The 19,230-nt window shown below is 45.9% G+C and overlaps 1 protein-coding gene across 1 annotated transcript in view; it reads left to right on the top strand.

Moving 5' to 3' along the window:
* SLC7A8 (solute carrier family 7 member 8) overlaps nucleotides 1–19,230 on the top strand; it is a 51,061-nt gene that overhangs the window by 12,994 nt on the left and 18,837 nt on the right. Inside the window, exons 3-4 of the mRNA XM_059707997.1 lie at nucleotides 2,913–3,117; nucleotides 4,380–4,531. Coding sequence (XP_059563980.1) covers nucleotides 2,913–3,117; nucleotides 4,380–4,531 — 357 coding nt within the window. The remainder of the gene's footprint in view (nucleotides 1–2,912; nucleotides 3,118–4,379; nucleotides 4,532–19,230) is intronic.

Raw genomic sequence — 19,230 nt, 5'->3', positions numbered from 1 at the left:
CTTTTCCTTCCTGTTCCTTAGAATAAATAAAAGATTTTAAGCATTTATCATTGTAATTTTAATTTGGTCAAAATTAATATTGTTGGAGGGAGGAGAGAACCCAATTTTTATAAAATGAAGATTCTTGTCTCAATGCTAACCTATTGCGACTCTCACGATCATTCCAGCAACTCCATGGAAAGACATGTTTTTCACCCAAGAAGACTGTAAGAGGAGGCAAGCAGTGGTCACACGCTGCAATGGGCTGCTGGTGTTGCACATCCCACCTTCCAGAGGCTCCCTCCACATGGGAGCACACACTCTAGAAATGTCAGTGTGATAATCTAGAACAAAAGTGCTTCTGATTCCCACTGCAAAATGTGTTTTCCAAGAGCCCTTAGTGGAACATTAACATTCTTTATTCTTGAGAAGATGGGGTCTTTTCAATAACATCCATTCCCACTTCCTCCTTGCGACAGCCATTCCCGGCTCTGAGAACCGCCTAGCTGTTCCCTAACCTCCCTTTTAGCACTTTCAAGACCAAAGTCAAACCTAGTTTTTCTCTTGTAATGATTGCTTTTTAACCTCTTGAGCTAGTTTTTTAACCCTAGTTGTATTGCTGTCTTCTTGGCTGGCTTTGAAATGACCTACAGATCACTCTTCTGATAAATACCTGCTAGGCAAGGAATTTACTATCATCTTTCAGCACTTGTTCTCAGTTCCCAGCAGCATATTTAGTTCTGCATTTGATGGGTCACTTGACAGGGTGACCGAGTCTTGAGTCCTGGGATACTAGTGCCTTTTAGTCTCCATTAACCCAACATTCATGCAAAGCACAAATGAGGACTGTTTAGAACCACCTCCCGCCCCCTTACCATTACTCATTTCATGCTGCAATTTTTTAGTTTGTAAAGGGACAGCTTCTTTTGCATCCTAGAGGAATAGGACACAATTGTTTTTAGAATGTAAATATTCTCTTCTCTTTCCCGTTGGCTGAAATAACTGGATGTATGACCTGGGATTAAAAATTGAATTTTGGTTTAGAAGTGAGTTTCAGGACTGGATTGAGATTGAGTTATAGCTGAGGTCTGAAAGACTGTTTTTGAAAATTGAGCATAATATTCTATACTCTGCATCTGGTTCAGCTAAGCACTAGTTCCAAATCACTAGAAGGATATGGTGGGGGAGCTGAGATGTCCTCAGAACACTGTCAAATCCAACTGGCCTCATAATTACTCTGCATTTCTACCTGGATCCACTTAGCTTCTGCTTCCTTCTTCAGGCCTTTCGTGGTGCAGCTGGGGTGGGGTTCGAAGGTAGCTTGCAAAGCATCTGCTCAATAGACCCTGATCCCATCTTAAATCGTAAGAAGTAGACAAAGAAAGCTTAGGAAGGAGCATGTCGTTGCTTCCTCCACACTCCTACTCCTCCCCTGCCCAATATACACATTCAGTGCTTGCTGCTGGCCTCCCCTCTCTGGAGAAGCCCAGCCTCGGGTACAGACACAGAAGTGGATTAATGGAAAAAGTGCTGGGTTAAGCATCAGAAGACTGACTTCTACATCCAGTGTTACTTGTCGGTAGCTGTGGAATTTGGAGAAAGCCACTTAACCCCTCGTAGTTTCTTAGTTTGTAAAAATAGACAAATACCTAGGTCCTGGGCAGGTAACTCAGTTGGTTAGAGCATCTTCCTCATAAACCAAGGTTTTGGGTTCAATCCCCAGTCAGGGCACAAACAAGAAGCAACCAATGAATGCATAAATAAATAGAACAACAAACCAATCTTTCTCTCTCTCCCCCTTCCTCTCTCTCTCTCTCAAATCAATAAATTAAAAAATATTTAAACAACAAAATCCTGTTCACTTTATAAATAAATAAAATAAATAAAATTTCTCCCTCTTCCTGAATTTCATAATGTTGTTGTGAGGGTGACATGAAACAGTGGAGGAGAACGACCTTTGGAAGAATATAGTGCTGAGGCTTTGCACTGATTGCACGCCTATAAACCACTTCCAGATGACTAGGACTTTTTATAGGGTTTATTTCTGTTTCTCACCAAGGGTGGAGCTGTCATGTTTAGGGTAGAGGCTAGCATCCAGAGTGCTATACATGCCATGGGTCTAGAAAACCCCCAGTCATGGGGTGTGACCACACTCTGTCTCTTTGGCTCACTTTTTTTTTTTTCTTAATCCTCACCCAAGGAGTGAGGATATTTTTTCCATTGATATTTAAGGAAAATGAGAGAAGGGAACAGAGAGAACAAGAGAGGAGAAGGAGAGGGAGGAACATCAATGTGAGAGAGGTACATCGATTGGTTGCTTCCCACACGTGCCCCAACCTGGGGCGCGGAATGAACCTAAAACCCAGGTATGTACCCTTGACTAGGAATTGAACTCAAGACCCTCTGGTGCACAGGCCCACGATCTAAGCTCTAACCAATGAGACATGTGGTCCAGGACCCTTTGTCTCACTTTTGAAGCTAACTGACAGCTGGTCTCTGAGGCAGCCCACTTTTCCAGCCCTGCCTTTTCCAGCCTGGGGTAGATCATTGCAGCCCAGTCAGAGGGTCCTGAAGTTCAGTACTTGCACTGGCACTTGTTACTGTGTGGACTTGGGCAATGCACTTGATATCTCTGAGACTCTGTTTCCTCCTCTGTAATGTGGGAGAAATGATATCTGACTCCATAGGTTTAGCCTAAGGATTAAAGAGGAAATGTAGAGCACCTGACCACGTTCCTGGTCTCTAAGTGCCTGTTGTCTGCTCCTCCTCCTCTGCTTCTAAGAAGAATTATTGCTGGACACATCTCCCTGAATCACACAACCCAACAGTCAGTATTTTAGAATCAGCTCAGAGATGAGATCACCCCGCAAATGCTGGCCCTGCCACCTGTGCTGATGCTCCTGTCTCCCTGTTACTTTTGGTGCCTCACGCAGGGAACATCATTGGCTCTGGAATCTTCGTCTCGCCAAAGGGTGTGCTGGAGAATGCGGGCTCCGTGGGCCTTGCTCTTATCATCTGGATCGTGACGGGTCTCATTACAGCTGTGGGAGCCCTTTGCTATGCTGAGCTTGGGGTCACCATCCCCAAATCTGGAGGTGACTACTCCTACGTCAAGGACATCTTTGGAGGACTGGCTGGGTAAGAGGCTCTGTGGAGACCTAAGTGGTCTAGGAAGCCAAGGCCAGGGGTTTCCAATGTGCTGAGGAGAGCTAGAGAATGGGATTCCTCTTTTGCCTCCATGCTTGCTGGCAAAGCCTTGTGTCCCCTTGATGCCCCTGAGAGTGACAGAGGAACCAGGTTGTAGTTTTAATCTGTTGACCTTAGTGGTCAAGAGTCTATGAGTGAGAGCAAATATGATAACCCTGGAGATTTCAAGGAAAAGCACTTCATAAAACAAAGCTCTTTTATCTTGACAAATGAGAGGGCCCACCTAAGAGACAGAGGTGCTCTCTTCTCACATTACCCAGGATAATGGCCTCCCTCCGAGCCAAGCTCTGATCTTGAATTTCCTCAGTTTCTGCATCCCTGCTACTGAAGCACTCAACCTGCACCTGATGAGCCCAAGGATGTGGAGGACACTACTCCCGCAACACCTGCTCAGTGCCTCCCCTGGCAGTTGCATGTCCTGGCTTTTAAAATTCTGAGGTTGCAAATTTTATTTTCCACCATTGGATGCTGGGGGCCAAAATGGTAAAGAAGAGATAATGAAAGAAGAGGGAAGAGTTAAATAAAGCCAAGATGTGTGTTAGCACTAGTTAAAACTTAACTTTTTATCATTAAATCACTAGAGGCCCAGTACACAAAATTTGTGCACCCTGAGGGTCCCTCAGCCCAGCCCGCGCCCTCTCGCAGTCCGGGAGCCCTCGGGGGATGTCTGACTGACAGCTTAGGCCCGCTACCCATGGGGAGCAGGCCTAAGCTGTCAGTTGGACATCCTTAGCGCTGCCACGGAGGCGGGAGAGCTCCCACCACTGCTGCTGTTCTCTCCAGCCGTGAGCCTGGCTTCTGGTTGAGCAACGCTCCCCCTGTGGGAGCGCACTGACCACTAGGGGGCAGCTCCTGCGTTGAGTGTCTGTCCCCTGGTGGTCAGTGCACGTCATAGCGATCGGTCGTTCTGCTGTTTGGTCGATTTGCATATTAGCCTTTTATTATATAGGATTTTATTGTCAGTGCCGAGGGCTGGGTGTACCATTTCGGGGTGGGGGTTGGGCGGGACTGGGCTCTTCAGCATCTGGAAAACAAAAGGGAAATGCATCTCTTTAGCCCACCTGCCCTCCTTATGCTGCCCTGTGACTTGCCCAGGCTTTCCCTGATGACTTCTAAATACCTGCCATGCCTTCGGTGGGGGTGGGGGTCTCCATTGCTATCTTGGGTCAAATCTTGTCCTGTTCCCTCTTCAGGTTCCTGAGGCTATGGATTGCTGTGCTGGTGATTTACCCCACCAACCAAGCTGTCATCGCCCTCACCTTCTCTAACTACGTGCTACAGCCGTTCTTCCCCACCTGCTTTCCCCCAGAGTTTGGCCTCCGACTCCTGGCTGCCATCTGCCTATGTAAGTACCATCTGGGCCATGCTCTCAGGGGGGTCTCTTTTAGCCTTCCTGGTGGTCTCCATACTCGCTTCTTCCTCTCCCTCTTTCTTTTCTTTCCTGTTTTATCTGCCCGCACTACTCCCCGCCCCCTCCCATTTCCTACATGTGTGCTTTAGATGAATGAATTTTGCATACGATTACCTGGTGTTAAAAAAAGAAGATACTTAAGTAGCTGCTCACAGGCATAGTAATTTTCATTGGCAGGGCTCTTTATACAAAGCACTTTCACTTATATGATCTGATAGGAGCAAATGACAAGTCCAGGAGCTAAGCTGGGCAGTGTTATAATTTTCCTAGTACCAATAAGGAAATGGAACCAAGCAGTGACTCACCCAAATGACAGGCCCTGAGTAGAGTCCTGGTCTCCTGATTCCTTCTCTTTCTAGCACACACATTGTCCTGGAGCAGCAATTCTCAACCTGTGGGTCATGAACAATGAAAATACATCCTACATATCAAATATTTACATTACGATTCATAACAGTAGCAAAATTACAGTTATGAAGTAGCAACGAAAGTAATTTTATGATTGGGGGTCACCACAACATGAGGAACTGTATTAAAGGGTCACGGCATTAGGAAGGTTGAGAACCACTGTCCTGGAGGCTTCTGCTGATTGTAAGATTTTTCTGACATTGTCCACCTCTACCTCAACCTGCCAGCTCATATCATTTTTTTTTAATTGATTTCAGAGAGGAAGGGAGAGGGAAAGAGAGATAGAAATATTAATGATGAGAGAGAATCACTGATGGGCTGCCTCCTGCTTGCTCCCACACTGGGGATCGAGCCCACAACCTGAGCATGTGCCCTGACAGGGAATGAACCGTGACCTCCTGGTTCATAGGTCGATGCTCAAATACTGAGCCATGCCAGCCAGGACCCACTCACATCTTAAAACTCTTTGGAAGGAGAGTTTACATGTGTGAGTTGGGGCAAAATAAATGAATTATCAGTGGTCCCTTGATAAATTTTATATCTAACTGGGAAGAAAAGCTAATAGACAGATTCTGTGGTTAGGTGCCGGGGTCCAACCCCAACAGGTCCAGGGGTCCCCAAAGGTGTGGACGGAGTCGGTGAAGAAGGAATGGTCTCGATCTCCAGAGAGGTTCTGCTTCGGATCTCCAGCCAGGTTCTGTGGCCAGGTCCTGGTCAGGTTCTCTTGCCAATCTCCGCAGTCAGGTTCAGTCCAGGATCCCTGCCATGCTCTCTCGCCAGGCTCCGCCTCCAGGCTCCGAGGCCAGTCCCTGTCCAGGATCCTCCGGCATGCTCTCACCAGCGAAGTTCTTCTGTCTCTAGAGAACGTTCTGTGTAGGTTCTGTGCCTAGGCTCTGTCTCTCTTGGTCCTGTCTTCCAAGCCCTGTGTTCTCAGTTCTGTCTGTTGTTGTCTTGTTGCATCTGTATTTATACCAGTTGATTCTAATCCTGTCAATTTCTATTACAAAGGTTAGGGCGTTTCTTATCTCCATTCCAGGGAGTAAAGATTATGTAGCTTAAGCATGATTGTTTGTAGTTAAATTGATTAACTACCCGCCTGGCACTTAGTTAAGGAGTTTCATCCCCTCCCTAACTTCAGGGGAAAATCCCTACCTGGGGATTCAACCTTTCTCGGAGAGGTGACCTTGGTTAAAACACAGCGCCAAGAAGGTGAGCAAACATATTAAGAACCGTATGCTATATATGCCAGGTCCCTTGAAACAGCAAGGATGGACCGGCTCCCGGCAGTTAGGATTCAAGAACAGTAAAAGTTCAAAGAATGGGAAGGATTCCTGTGAGCTGGAATAGGTTAGAGAGGCTTTATAGAGAAGTTCTGCAACTTATATTTCTAGGAAGTTTCAATATTTAATCTCTGATATCAGAAATCTCCGAGCCAGGCTGCTGGAGACTGCATCTCTCTACCACTTTTCTATGGCTGTGAGTGCTTGGCAAAGTAACCTGCCTCACCCTACACAGGAGTGTGTGGTTGCAAGGATTGCATGAGACACTTGGGCACCTTGTAGCCCAACCATTAGTCAATGAAGGTGGTCAATGAGGGTAATTACTTGGTGGTTGCTTGCTAGCTAGATCTAGAGATAGAGAAGGTGGGGGAGGGGGAAGAGGATGTGGGAATGCAGGAAGAGTTGCTATTTCTGCCACCAGACAGGCTAATGGGGCTTAGAAGGGGGACCACATGAGTGCTGGCCACTGCTATTTCAGTGTCTCGTGCACACAGACACGGCTTCCTTTTTCCTGCTGATGCTGCTAGTGTCTGAGACAAGAACTACCCTTACATTCCAACTAGAAATCAAGAATCTTGAGGCTGTTCAGTCTGTCCCTTCAGAGAGAAACCAGGCCACAGCGGGTAGTTCTCTGGGCAGCTGGATGCTACAGGTCCCTTTGCATTCCCCAAACCCACCGAGGGTAGGTGACATCTTAGGCAAAGACCTTCTGGAGTAGTATAGCTTAGCAGATCCCCTCAGGCCAGATAGGTACAAACCCTCCCAAGATATGAAAATTGCTCCTGCCTGTAGCCCTGTTCCAGAAAGACAGGTTGTACACAGTCCCTTTGGCAGCCCACATCTCCCCTGGACACTGCCAGCACCAAGCTAGGAGGACTTTAGAAATTCTAATGACAAAAATTATAAGATCCTCCCTTTTCCCAATTCCTGACATCAAAGGTTCAAGAAAGCTTATCTGGCCAGTCCTCTGCCTTCTAAGTAGAACTGCAAAGACATTCTGACCAACTTAACAGTGGTCAGTCTTGCCCTCCCGAGATAGGAATTTTCCAGTGTTCTCCAGATATGTGTTCAAATAATTTTCCACCTGCATACACAGAAAAATGTCCTTAAACCCAAACTTATTCCTCCTTATTTCCTTGCGGGAAATGCAAAACAGCTCCTCACTTCACCTTGTGTGTCCCCCGCTTCCACCCAGATGTGAAGGCCATGTGGAGCCCCCAACTCCTCTCTCCACCGGGGTACACATGCGGACATAGCCGCACACCCATACTTCCTCATCAGACACTCCCAGATGCTTTGAGTCTGTGTGCACAGATTTTGTTTTCTGGTTCATCAAGTGCTTTTTTTTTTTTTTTTTTTTTTTTTTGGTAGCCCACTTTTACAGGCCCCTCAAATCCTCCCTTAAAGTATCCAGTAAAATAAATCAGAACCAGGCTGTTAGAAAGGCTTGGTGGATGCTACCTTTTATTAAATGCTGCTATCTTTTATTCCAGCACCCCTCCCACCATCCTACAGCCTCACCCCATCCTCTCAGCAAGTGCCAGGCATGTCAGCCGTGTAGAACAGGCCCAGTGCTCCTTGGCAGTAGAGCCAAAATTGGCCCGGTCCAGCTGTATTCTTAAGAGAAGCAGTAGAGAGTTTGGGGATGGTCTGTATATACTGATACAAGGAGCGCTGCTTTCTGCTGTGTCATTTTGGCGTGCTGGTGTGTAACGGAGGGCATCAGGTTGAGGGAGCTGGAGGACAGGGCAGGAGCCCAGCAGGGAGAAGCGGTGTGGCAAAGCCCCTGGCTGGGGTTTGCTGTGGGAGGGAGGAGATGAGGTCAAATCTGGTTCCATGGAGCGTTTTTAAAATAGATCAGATGAAAAATGATGGTAGACGAACCAGATGGGGGTGGAGAGACAGAAAGAACCTGCTGTAACTGGCTTGCCTGCTCCAAGTCTGGAGGGGGTGGGGAGGAGAGGAGAGGGAGAGAGAGAGAAGGAACTGCGGATTTGTATCATGCTTATGCAACTGCAGCTGCCACTTTGAGTTATTTTATGATTTAGGTCAAAGCTGATTATTCACTGCTGAGTCAGCAGAATGTTCCTAGCCACCAGCCAGTAAAAAAAAAAAAGTATTTTACGTTTTAATTAAATGAAAAGCCTTTCTCCTTTCTCCAGAGCATGCATATTAGTGGGAGGAGTTAGGAAGGAGGGGAACAGGAGGTATTAAAACTTGGTTTTGGTACCTTCTTTTGTAATCTGTTTGAGGTTTTTTTTTTCTTTTTCTGTTTTACTTTTTAGTATTCCTAAGTAAATAACTGTATTCTCTAGGTAAAAGAGACAGTGGTCCTCTTATCTTCACCCCTCTCCCCTGTCCAGCAGTCCTGGTAACAATGGATAGTTATCCTTACAGTTCTAAATAAAATGCATCTATCAATGTACCTATCTGGGTATATAGACATCCATATTGATTGGTTATTTCTGCAGCTTGATCTTTCATCAACAGCTCTTTTGGTTATTACCTGAGTTTCTGGTTATAAACAAAGTTGTCCCAGTGCCACAGAGGACCACCGGTGTTCTGGGGTCCCCGTTTGAGCTTCTCGCTTCCTGACACTGGGTTTTCCTTTGGGATCTGTTTGTCTCCCCTGCCCCACCCCCTCCTAGCGACCAGACCGCCTTACACTCGGGCAGCTTCCTGGCCTCCTTTCTCTCTTTTGGAGCTGGAGTCATGTCCGGTATCTGAAGTAGATTTGTTTTCTTCTTGTTCAAGTTCCCCTCTTCTCCCTTCATGCCTTGTATTAACAAAACTCCTTTTCCTTTCTCACCCTGAGGAGAACAGAGTACCCTTCATGGGTTTCACAAGTAAAAATGCTGCTTATCTTGTTTTCTATCTCTCTACTGAGATTCCTGATAGATTAGTTTTCCAGGAGCAGATTTTTTCCTCTTACAGACTTCACTGTACGCATTACTTTCAGCCCTGAGTTGCTCTGCAGTTCCTCTATAGAAAGGGTAGGCGACTCTCCAAGAAAGTTTCCTGGTGCTTGATGCAAGATACTGTTATAGATAAACTGTGTGTTGGTTTGCATGTCTCTTACAAATTCACCCCTTGACATCAGAGGATTCAACAGTCTTTCTTAGCGTCTAAATCCCTTAATCTCCTTTCATTTTCCTTTGAGGCTTCATATTCTCCAGCCTCAAACTTCTCATCCCTGAGCACTACACATACTACCTCAGATGCCTGGGCAGCACTGCCTTCTTGCCCTTCTCTCATCCCCAGAAAGTTCTTTAGGTGTCTCATCAGGCTTGTATACGTATATGAATCCAGACAAATACAGAGTGAACTAGATTTGATTCCCATATAGCTTAGCCCCATTTTTTCTGTACATCTTCTAACTAGCCAACATTTAAAATATAAATCTCTTAGGTTTTCAACTCTCGGTTTTTACACAATGATCAATTTGACTAAAATCCTATTTTTATTATTATAATGTATTAAGATGAAAATTACTTTGTAAATGGACTTTCTAGAAGAAAAAAGAAAAGAAACTGTAAATCCATCATTTAGTTATCACATTGAATTCCTACACTGAGTGGAGCTGTGGCATTATTTATATAGTCTTAGGAGAAATTAAAGGCTAGTGAAGAGATTGGTGTACAAACAAATAATTACAATACACTGTGATGACAAAAGCTGCTTCGAAGTTGGGAAAGACCTCTAGCCGGTTTTGCTCAGTGGATGGAGCATCGGCCCACAGACTGAAGGGTCCCAGGTTTGATTCTGGTCAAGAGCCCATACCTGGGTTGCAGGCTCAATCCCCGGCCTTGGTTGGGGCGTGTGTGGGAGGCAACCAATCGATATGTCTCTCTCACATTGATGTTTCTCTCTGCCTTTTCCCCTCCCTTCCTCTCGTTCTAAAACATCAATGGAAAAATATCCTTGGGTGAGGATTAACAACAAAAAACGTTGGGAGCGAATCCTTAGGGAAGGCTCCCAGGTTGAGCTAAATCTTGAAAGGCAAGTAGGTAGGCTGCAGATGGGCATAAAATAGAACAGGCAGGTAGAGGGAAGGACACAGGCAAGACTTGGGGTCAAGCCCTAGCCATTTTGGCTCAGTGGATAGAGTGTTGGCCTGCGGACCAAAAGGACCCAGGTTCAATTTGGACCAGGTTCGATTCCGGTCAAGGGCATGTATTTTGGTTGCAGGCTCCTCCCTGGCCCGGGCCCTGGTCGGGGCTCATGCAGGAGGCAACCAATCGATGTGTTTCTCTCACATCAATATTTCTCTCTGTCTTTTCCTCTCTCTTCCACTCTCTCTAAAAATCAATGGAAAGACCTAACTGGTTTGGCTCAGTGGATAGAGCGTTAGTCTGTGGACTGAAGGGTCCCAGGTTCAATTCCAGTCAAGGGCCTGTACTTTGGTTGCGGGCACATCCTCAGTAGAGGGTGTGCAGGAGGCAGCTGATTGATGTTTCTCTCTCATCAATGTTTCTAACTCTCTCTCCCTTCCTCTCTGTAAAAAATCAATAACACATATTAAAAAAATAAAAGTAAATAAAATAAAATAAAAATCAACGGAAAAATATCCTCAGGTGAGGATTAAAAAAACAAAACAAAAACTCTTGTATTTCCTAAGTAAGAAGAGCGTAAAGGTGTCTTAGGGAAAAAAAAAAAAAGACTTGGGGTCAAGAAAGAAATGGCCTGTTGGAGAGAAGCAAGTACTTTTGAGTCGGTGGAGCCAAGGAGAGTGGCAGGAAATGAGGCTGAACAGGTGAGCGGGAACCAAACCTGGAAGGATCCTGTACATCATGTAGAAAAGAGCAGACTTCGTTCAAGGGGTGGGGAACCCCTGAAGGATCTTGATCAGTAACATGCTTAGGTTCACATCTGAGTGAAGAAAAGACCATGACCCTTGAAGCAAGGAGATGCGTTAGCAGACTAAGCATTTGTTTAGGTTAGAGAGGCAGTGGCCTAAAATAAAAACCAAGTTACAAGGGGGAAAAATGAAAAAGATTCAGGGGTAGAATCAGCTGGCCATGTTGATTGATTGATACTAAGAGGAGGGAAACTATTTTATCTACAAATCAAAAGGAAATACGTTTCAACTAACTGTCTCCTGCATTTGTGATGAGCAGTTACGCATTCTCTGTGTCTCTGCCTCCCATGTCCTCTCCAAAGCCCAGAGGAGCACTGAATAGTCTTTGGTTGGAGTCTTCCTCAGGGTGGTTGAGGAAGGATGCTGCTCAAAAGCCTGCTCTAGAGTAATATAACTTAACAGGGGTTGGGACTCTCGGGAAGTGTTACATAAATGAAAATCACAATACTTTGTTCATTCAACAAATATTTATCAAAGGCCCAGGATGTGCTAGATACTCTTCTTGGCACAGGGGATACAGCGATGAACCAGAAAATCTTCATTCTCATTTGCTGCAGCAGCAGAAAATTAAACCTTTTCTCTTAAATGTTTATTGAGTCCACTTGTGTGTCTTCTATAGGTACTGCAGGGTACAAAATCGTTCAGTCATTATCAAATATTCAAATGTCTCTTCTGCTCCAGGCACTGTGTTAGGCAGGAGAATACTTAGGCATGCTCAGTCCAATGGATGATTATGACAAGTACATAGGGAATTTCAGTTCCAAGTAGTAAGTTCCTCCAAGAGGACAACATTCAGGGAGCTGGATGTAACAGAAATGGGGGTTCTCTGGGGGAGCTCCAGGTAGTTCTGGATCGCCACAGCATAGACGAGGAGGTAAGAACTGTAGATAGAAGTGAAGAGCCGGACATAAAGGACCTCATGGGCTATGCTAGCGAGATTTACTCTAAGAGCAATGGGAAGGGATTCAAGGGCTTCAAACAGAGAATTAACATTATCATATTTATATTTTAAAAGAATCAAAGCTGAAAGAGTAAAGGATGGATTGGAGAGGGGAAAGAGATCAAAGGCAAGGAACCTGGCCGGTGTGGCTCAGTGGTTGGGCATTGACCCATGAACCAGAAAGCCACTGTTAAATTCCCAGTCTGGGCACATGCCGGGGTTTTGGGCTCAATCCTCAGTAGGAGGAGTGCAGGAGGCAGATGATCAATGATCCTCTCTCATCATTGGTGTTTCTCTTTCTCCCTTTCCTTCCTCTCTCTGAAATTAATTTAAAAATTTTTAAAAACATATTTTTATTGATTTCAGAGAGGAAGGGAGAGGGAGAGAGAGATGAAACATCAGTAATGAGAGAGAATCATTGATCGGCTGCCTCCTGCATGTCCCCCACTGAGGATTGGGCCCATAACCCCAGCATATGCCCGAACCAGGAATGGAACCGTGACCTCCTGGTTCATAGATTGACGCTCAACCACTGAGCCACACCAGCCGGGCAATAAAATAAATTTTTTTTTTAAAGATCAAAGGCAAGGAGACCAGTTACAATGTGGTTACAGGAATCCATGTTAGAGATGACAATGATGTGAATTAGGGATGGAGCAGTGGAAGTGGAGAGTAGATGTACAGTTGACCTTTGAACAACACAGGTTTGTACTACACAGGTCTACTTATACATGGATTTTTCCCCCCAATAAATATAGAGTTGGCCCTCCATATCTCCCTGTTTCACATTCATGTATTCAATTAACCTTGGGTCAAAAACAGTATCTTCATTTTGTGGTTATGATTCTGTGGATGCAGAGAGCTGACTGTGTGCATTGTTCTACACTATTTTTCATAAGGGACTTGATTATTCAGGATTTTGGTGTGGGAGGTGGGGTCCTGAAACCAACCCCCCTTGGATACCCAAGGAGGATTGCAGTTAAGTTTCTGGGGAGACAAAAGTAGTATGCACATTTTCAACTGCACAGGGATGTGGGATGGGGTTGGCATCCCTAACCCCATGTTGTTCAAGAATCAACTGTATTTAGCATTTACAAAATAGCATTAGCAGGATTTGGTGGTTAATGGTGAGAGAGTCAAGGATGGCACATTCCTGTTGGAATACAGGTGAAATAGATCAAGAAAAACACTGGCTCATTTTTGTTGTTGTTAATCCTCAACCAAAGATATTTTTTCCATTGATTTTTTTGAGAGAGTGGAAGGGAGGGAGAGGAAAGAAGGGAAGGAGAGAGAGAGAGAGAGAGAGAGAGAGAGAGAGAGAGAGAGAGAGAGAGAAACATTGATATGAGAGAGACACATGGATTGGTTGCCGCCCGCATGCGCCTCAACTGGGGCTGGGATTGAGCCTGCAACCCAGGTATGTGCCCGTGACTGAGAATTGAATCTGCAGCCCAGTGCTTGGGCTGGTGTTCTAACCACTGAGTACAATGGCCAGGGCAGGATCATATATTTTTTTTTTTTCAGGATCATATTTTAATGTCTTCTCATTGGTGTGGTTCAGACTGGGTTGAGTTGGCTCCTCGGTCTTTGTCACCCTTTCTATTCACTCTCTAATACTTAAGATTCATTGCTAACCCTTGAGGAAGACATCCCCTATGCTTTTGGACTCCATGCCTCTAATGGCAGAGTAAATACCCATTCAGTGCTATTTCATCTCCTCCCTGACCTATTCGGCCTCTGGAGTATTCCTTGTGCCTATAGCCCTGGGAATGAAGATATCTCAGTTGCCCTCATTTTACATTTCTGTCAGAGTAATTCAATAGTTGAACAACTATTGGTATAGTGCTTTTAAGTTTCTATATTGTAGTTAGCAATTACAAAGAGTTCTCCTTCCTGAGAAATCCATTGGTGTTGAACACTTCTGCCCATTAGTCAAAATCCAATCTATTCTCAGATCAGGATTTAGCCACTGGCTACCTGAGAAGTCGGGGTCTTCTTTTTAGTTTCAATATGCTTCAGTTCTGGTCCAGATCATCTCCTCTTTTCCTGGCTTCCCATAGTGTCTCTCCTGGTCTCCAGTTCTTACTCTCAAACTGGAATTCTTCTGTTCAAAGGGTGTACATAGCCCAAGTCCTGGAAATTGAGAAACGAGGAGCTTATTCCTGAGAATGGGTCCACACCCTGCTTGGAAAAATAACAGAATGAGACAGGTTCCCTGAAATAGTTTTCCTGGTGTTCAGCTTTCACCAGTATGGAAACAACTTGCTGCCTTTTTGAAACCAGCCTAGCCGCTTAAATTCTCCACTGGGCTTTTGCTGCTGACTCTCAAGGATCACTCCTCTCCTCCCGTCCCCCCAGAGGAGCCGGCACCTAAGGTGTTGAACTCACCCATTAATTGCGTCTGATAAACTTTTAAGGGCTAACGTGACACACCACATTTATATCCTATGCCCAAGAACATAAAATCAGACCACTCACAGAGTGAAGCCTAGTGGTGCTGGGAGCTTTGGGAACAGGAGAGAGGGCAAGATTTGTTTGTTTTGAGAGTTTAGCAAGCTTGAGCACAAGCTGTCCTTGGAATTGGGTTATAACTGGTGTTGACATAAGAACCTGTAGAGAACTTTTATTAAAATTTATTTGAGTTAAACAGAAGATGCACCTGGAAGCAAGATCTCAGAAGACTGAGATAAATGCTTCTGAGAATAACAGTTTGCTATTTCTTTTATGCATTTCAGATTAAGGAGGGAATGTAAGGAAGATTGCATGAAGGCGGGAGAAAGCAAGGCACGGATTGGATTACAGGATAGTTAAGATTATGTTCTCATGCTTTAGAAGCAGGGGTCTGAAAGGGTGGTCAGGTATTAGAAGGAAGAGTCTAAAAGGGGACATTTCAAAAGTGTGTTAACCTGGATGCAAAGAAACAGTGCACAGGGCTTGCGTTAGGCAAAGATAAGCCTTTTACTAAAGAAGTTACATGCCTGGGGCATGACTACTTATCATGACCTGCCCAGTTAGGAATTTATGATCAGACCACCCTGTGCGGTTACTTTCCCCAGAATCCCTTTTTTCATCCACACTGTCCAGTCTTGAGAATTCTGCAGCCTGCGTTCAGGTTTATACACCAGGTTTATAGACCGTTTGACATAAGAGACTTGAGCATCTGCAGATTTTGGTGGATACTATCTGAGGATGAGAGAGTTGGACTAGCCCTCCCAAGCTCTGTGCAGACGCCCTCAGAACTCTTCCCACCCCCCTTCTCCAAGTCTGGGAGGCATCAGCCCTGAGAATTGGGGTGTGAGATAACAGGAGTTACCTTCAGGCCTGGGCTGGAACAGTAATGAACAGGATTAAAATGGGGCTCCCCGAGGTGGCAGGGTGCACTCTGTCTGTCTCCCTGCTTTTCAAGTGTCCCGTTTTTCTCTCCTCCTCTCAGCTCAGGAGCCTTGCTAAGCTCATGCTGGGGAGAGAACTATTCAGCTCTTGGAAAATGCTGAGCAGGGTGTTTGGGCTTCTTGGCTGAACTCAGTACTGGATGGTGATTCAGCAAAAGCTCCAGGTCCAGCAACTGGCACTTGCCATTGGAGGGATTAGGATAAAAAGGAAGGGGAAGGGAGAGCCATCAAAGGAAGGGGTAGAAGTAGGAGCTTAGCTGAAAGTTCCAGGAACAGCTGTGATTCAGGGCCTCCAAAAGCTCACAGCGTCTCTGCACCACTCCTCCTCTGCTTGTCATTGGAGGAGAGAGGCCCTTCCAGAAGGCTCAGCACAACTCCTCTTCTCAGAGGGGCTTCTGAGACTTCTCAGTGTTTCAAGAAGAAAGGGGCTGGGTGAGCGGGGCAAAATGTTACTGTGGTGTGGGTGATGGGCTAGATCTATTTCAAAGCCTGTTCATGGACCTAACAGGAGCTGGGAGCAAAGCTTAGTTTATAAGTACGGGCTACTTTGATATTTTGGGTTGCTGTTGCTTTGTTCTGATAGATTTGTCTTTCACCAATCAAATTATTTACGCGTACAATAATACTAACGTTTGTTTTTAGAGACTCGAGACTTTATAAGGCGGCTCCTCACCCCATATGAAACCGCCTTGGCCCCAGGCGAGCAGGGAAGGATTAGGACGCTGGCTCTGTATTCACAGTCCTACCACAATCGTCCTCCAGCCTTTTTGAGGAACGAGCTCGGGCTGGTCTGCACGGGCGGGCGGAACCGGGACCTTATCTGAGCCTTGGGTTGCGTGCCTTAGAACTCAAACAGGGCTCCGTGTTTTCTTTGCCTATCAGTGCCTTTTGGCAGCCGGCACTAGTTACCTCCTAGATCTGGAAACGGTTAGGCAAACCAGCCCAGAGCAGCCTTTCCACAATTAGAAACACGTGCCCAGTTCCTTCCAAGAGCAAAGGGAGCCGGCCAAGGAGCCCGTCCAGCCTATCACAGAGCGGAGCGTCGCCACACCCCTTCCCCTCCCGTCCTCTCCGCTGGCTGGGTGCTCTCCGCACGGCTTGGGCACAGGAGGGCTGCTCTGAGGGGCGGCAGCTCGCCCCTTTTGCTCCAGGTCCAGAGGGAGGGAGTCAGGGGAAGCTGGCCAGAGCGTGGCAGAAGGCAGAGAAGGGCACACACAGCCAAAGGTGAGACAGACCTGCACTCTGCCAGGCACATAACCAGGTGAAACTTACGCTGCTTGGGAGGGTGAGGAGCTCCTTCCCAGAAAGGTGCTTACTTTGAAGTTATGAAAAGGAACAGGCTGTTCTATTTCTACAAAGTGGTGTCACTAGCTTCCCTGTTCAGTAACTGCCTGCTTAGTACATTCCATCTTTCTTTTTTCTGTCCTGGCCCCTTCTCTCTCTCTTCTGCACCTCAAGATCTCTCTCTCTCTCTCTCTCTCTCTCTCTCTCTCTCTCTCTCTCTCTCTCTCCACTCTCTTTCCCCATCCCTCCTTCCTCCCTTCTATTGTTTCTCATGCTCACTCTTCTCTCTTCTTCACCATCTGTCTTCACCCTCCCTACTGCCTGTTTTTTCTGAAAAGACAAGGAGAGGCCTGGTTTTGGAAATTCTAAAGGAAAACAAGGCTTTCCAAGTTCCCTCCAGCCCAGTCCTGAGAAAGGGGCAAGCCAGCAAGACCAAGAAATCCAAATGGAGTTCCCTGAGTTCCAGGAATGTGTGACGATGACATTGACAAGGGCCCAGGGGAGAGGACACAAGGCAGAGAAACAAGTCTGCCTGTGAACAGTTATGTTCTAAATCCCTGAGGATAATGGACATGACTCTCTTGGTTTCTGAGGAGCAGTCATCTTAATCTTCACCTTTTTGCCACGTCTTATGTCCAGCTGCCCAGAAAGCAACCTGGTCAGTGTCTTCAGGTAACAGACTCAGAGCCCAGTGGCACTGTCAGCAATGCCCATGGGCACCACTGACAAGAGCCGGGTGTGGAAGAGCTGGGATGCTCATGTGGTGTGAAAATTTGCCAACTAGATCAGCACATGGCTGATCTCCCTTTCACTGCCCACTTACAGAGATCAACACCACTTCCCTCCACTTGGTGTCTTGCAAGGCAAGAGAGGGACTCCTTTGGGGTCCTGGTATATGCTGCCTGGTTGCTCTTTAAAAGCTTTTCTCTTTAAGGATATGTAGTCGTCCTGCTTCCTGGTCTATCTGTATGGTGTTTGGCCCTGTATTAGTTTCCTGTTGCTGCTAGAACAACTTACCACCAACTTAGTGGCTTAAAACTACACAGATTTATTATTTTTTTAAAAATATATATTTTATTGATTTTTTTACAGAGGAAGGGAGAGGGATAGAGAGTTAGAAACATCGATGAGAAAGAAACATCGCCCTAGCTTGTTTGGCTCAATGGGTAGATGCTTCTCTCTCGTCAATGCTTCTCTCTCGTCGATGTTTCTGGCTCTCTGTCCCTCTCCCTTCCTCTCTGTGAAAAATCAATAAAATATTAAAAAAAAAAAAAAAAGAAACATGGATCAGCTGCCTCCTGCACACCCCCTATTGGGGATGTGCCCGCAACCAAGGTACATGCCCCTGACCAGAATTGAACCCGGGACCCCACAGTCCGCAGGCCAACACTCTATCCGCTGAGCCAAACCAGTCAGGGCCCACAGATTTATTCTTATAGTTTTGGACTCCAGAAGTCCTAAATTCAAGGTCAGGAAAGCTGTGTTCCTTCTGGAGGCTCTGCAGAGAATTGTTTCCTTGACTTTTCCAGCTTCTAGAGGCCCCCTACATTCTTTGGCTCATGGCCCCTTCTTCCATCTTCAAAGTCAGCAGGATGGCATCTTCAAAGCTTTCTTTCTCCTCCTTTGATCTCTGTTTTGGTCATCATATCTCCTTTTCTAACTCTGACCCTCCTGCCTCCTTCTTAAAGGATTCATAATTACATTGGGGAGAAATAATTACATTGGACCCAGTCAGATAATCCAAAATAGTCTCCCCATCTGAAGATCCTTAACTTAGTCACATTTGCAGAATTTCTTACATTATGTAAGGTAACATATTCACAAGATTAAGATTTTGACATTTCTGGGATGCGATTCTTCTGCCTGTCCCATGAGCTCTGATGCTATTGTCAGAGGGAAGAAGTAAATTAGAGGCTTTTGTGACTCCCCAGGGAGCAGAGTCTGGGGCTCAGAGCTGAGAGGGGGCCAGAGACGCCTTCTCTGCAGGAAACTTGGAGCCCACCCCTCCTACTTGGCAGTTGAGAGGCCCTGGGCCCTGGGCTCTGGGCAGGGCATGAGATTACTGGGGTTACTCTTGCCTGACTCATTTTTTTTAATCCCTCCTGTCACCTTGACATTAGGCTTTTCAAACTGGGCTAATTAAAACCAACCCCTGACTTAAGCATCTTCTTGATAGTCTTTTCACCTTTATTTTTTTAAGCCAGGAAACAAAGAAGAAAAAGCCCAAGAAATACAGACAAGCCTGGGCCTCCATGGGGACCTTTAGAGAAGCAGCACCTGCCCTAACAGGCAGATTACAATGAACAAGAACCAGAGTTTTATGCCTTTTTATTATCTTGTCCAGCTGGGCCAAAATTATAAAATTCTCCCTGTTGCTCAGGTCTCCCCTTCATATAGGAAGCTTCTCTGATTCCCCCGGGCTGAGTTAGGGACTCCTCATGGACACACGCTGGCTTCCACGAGAGCTCTAC

Source organism: Myotis daubentonii, chromosome 1 (assembly GCF_963259705.1).
Source record: "Myotis daubentonii chromosome 1, mMyoDau2.1, whole genome shotgun sequence".
NCBI lineage: Eukaryota > Metazoa > Chordata > Mammalia > Chiroptera > Vespertilionidae > Myotis > Myotis daubentonii.
Note: the sequence above shows the minus strand (reverse complement) of the source record. Positions and strands in the feature narration are given on the sequence as shown.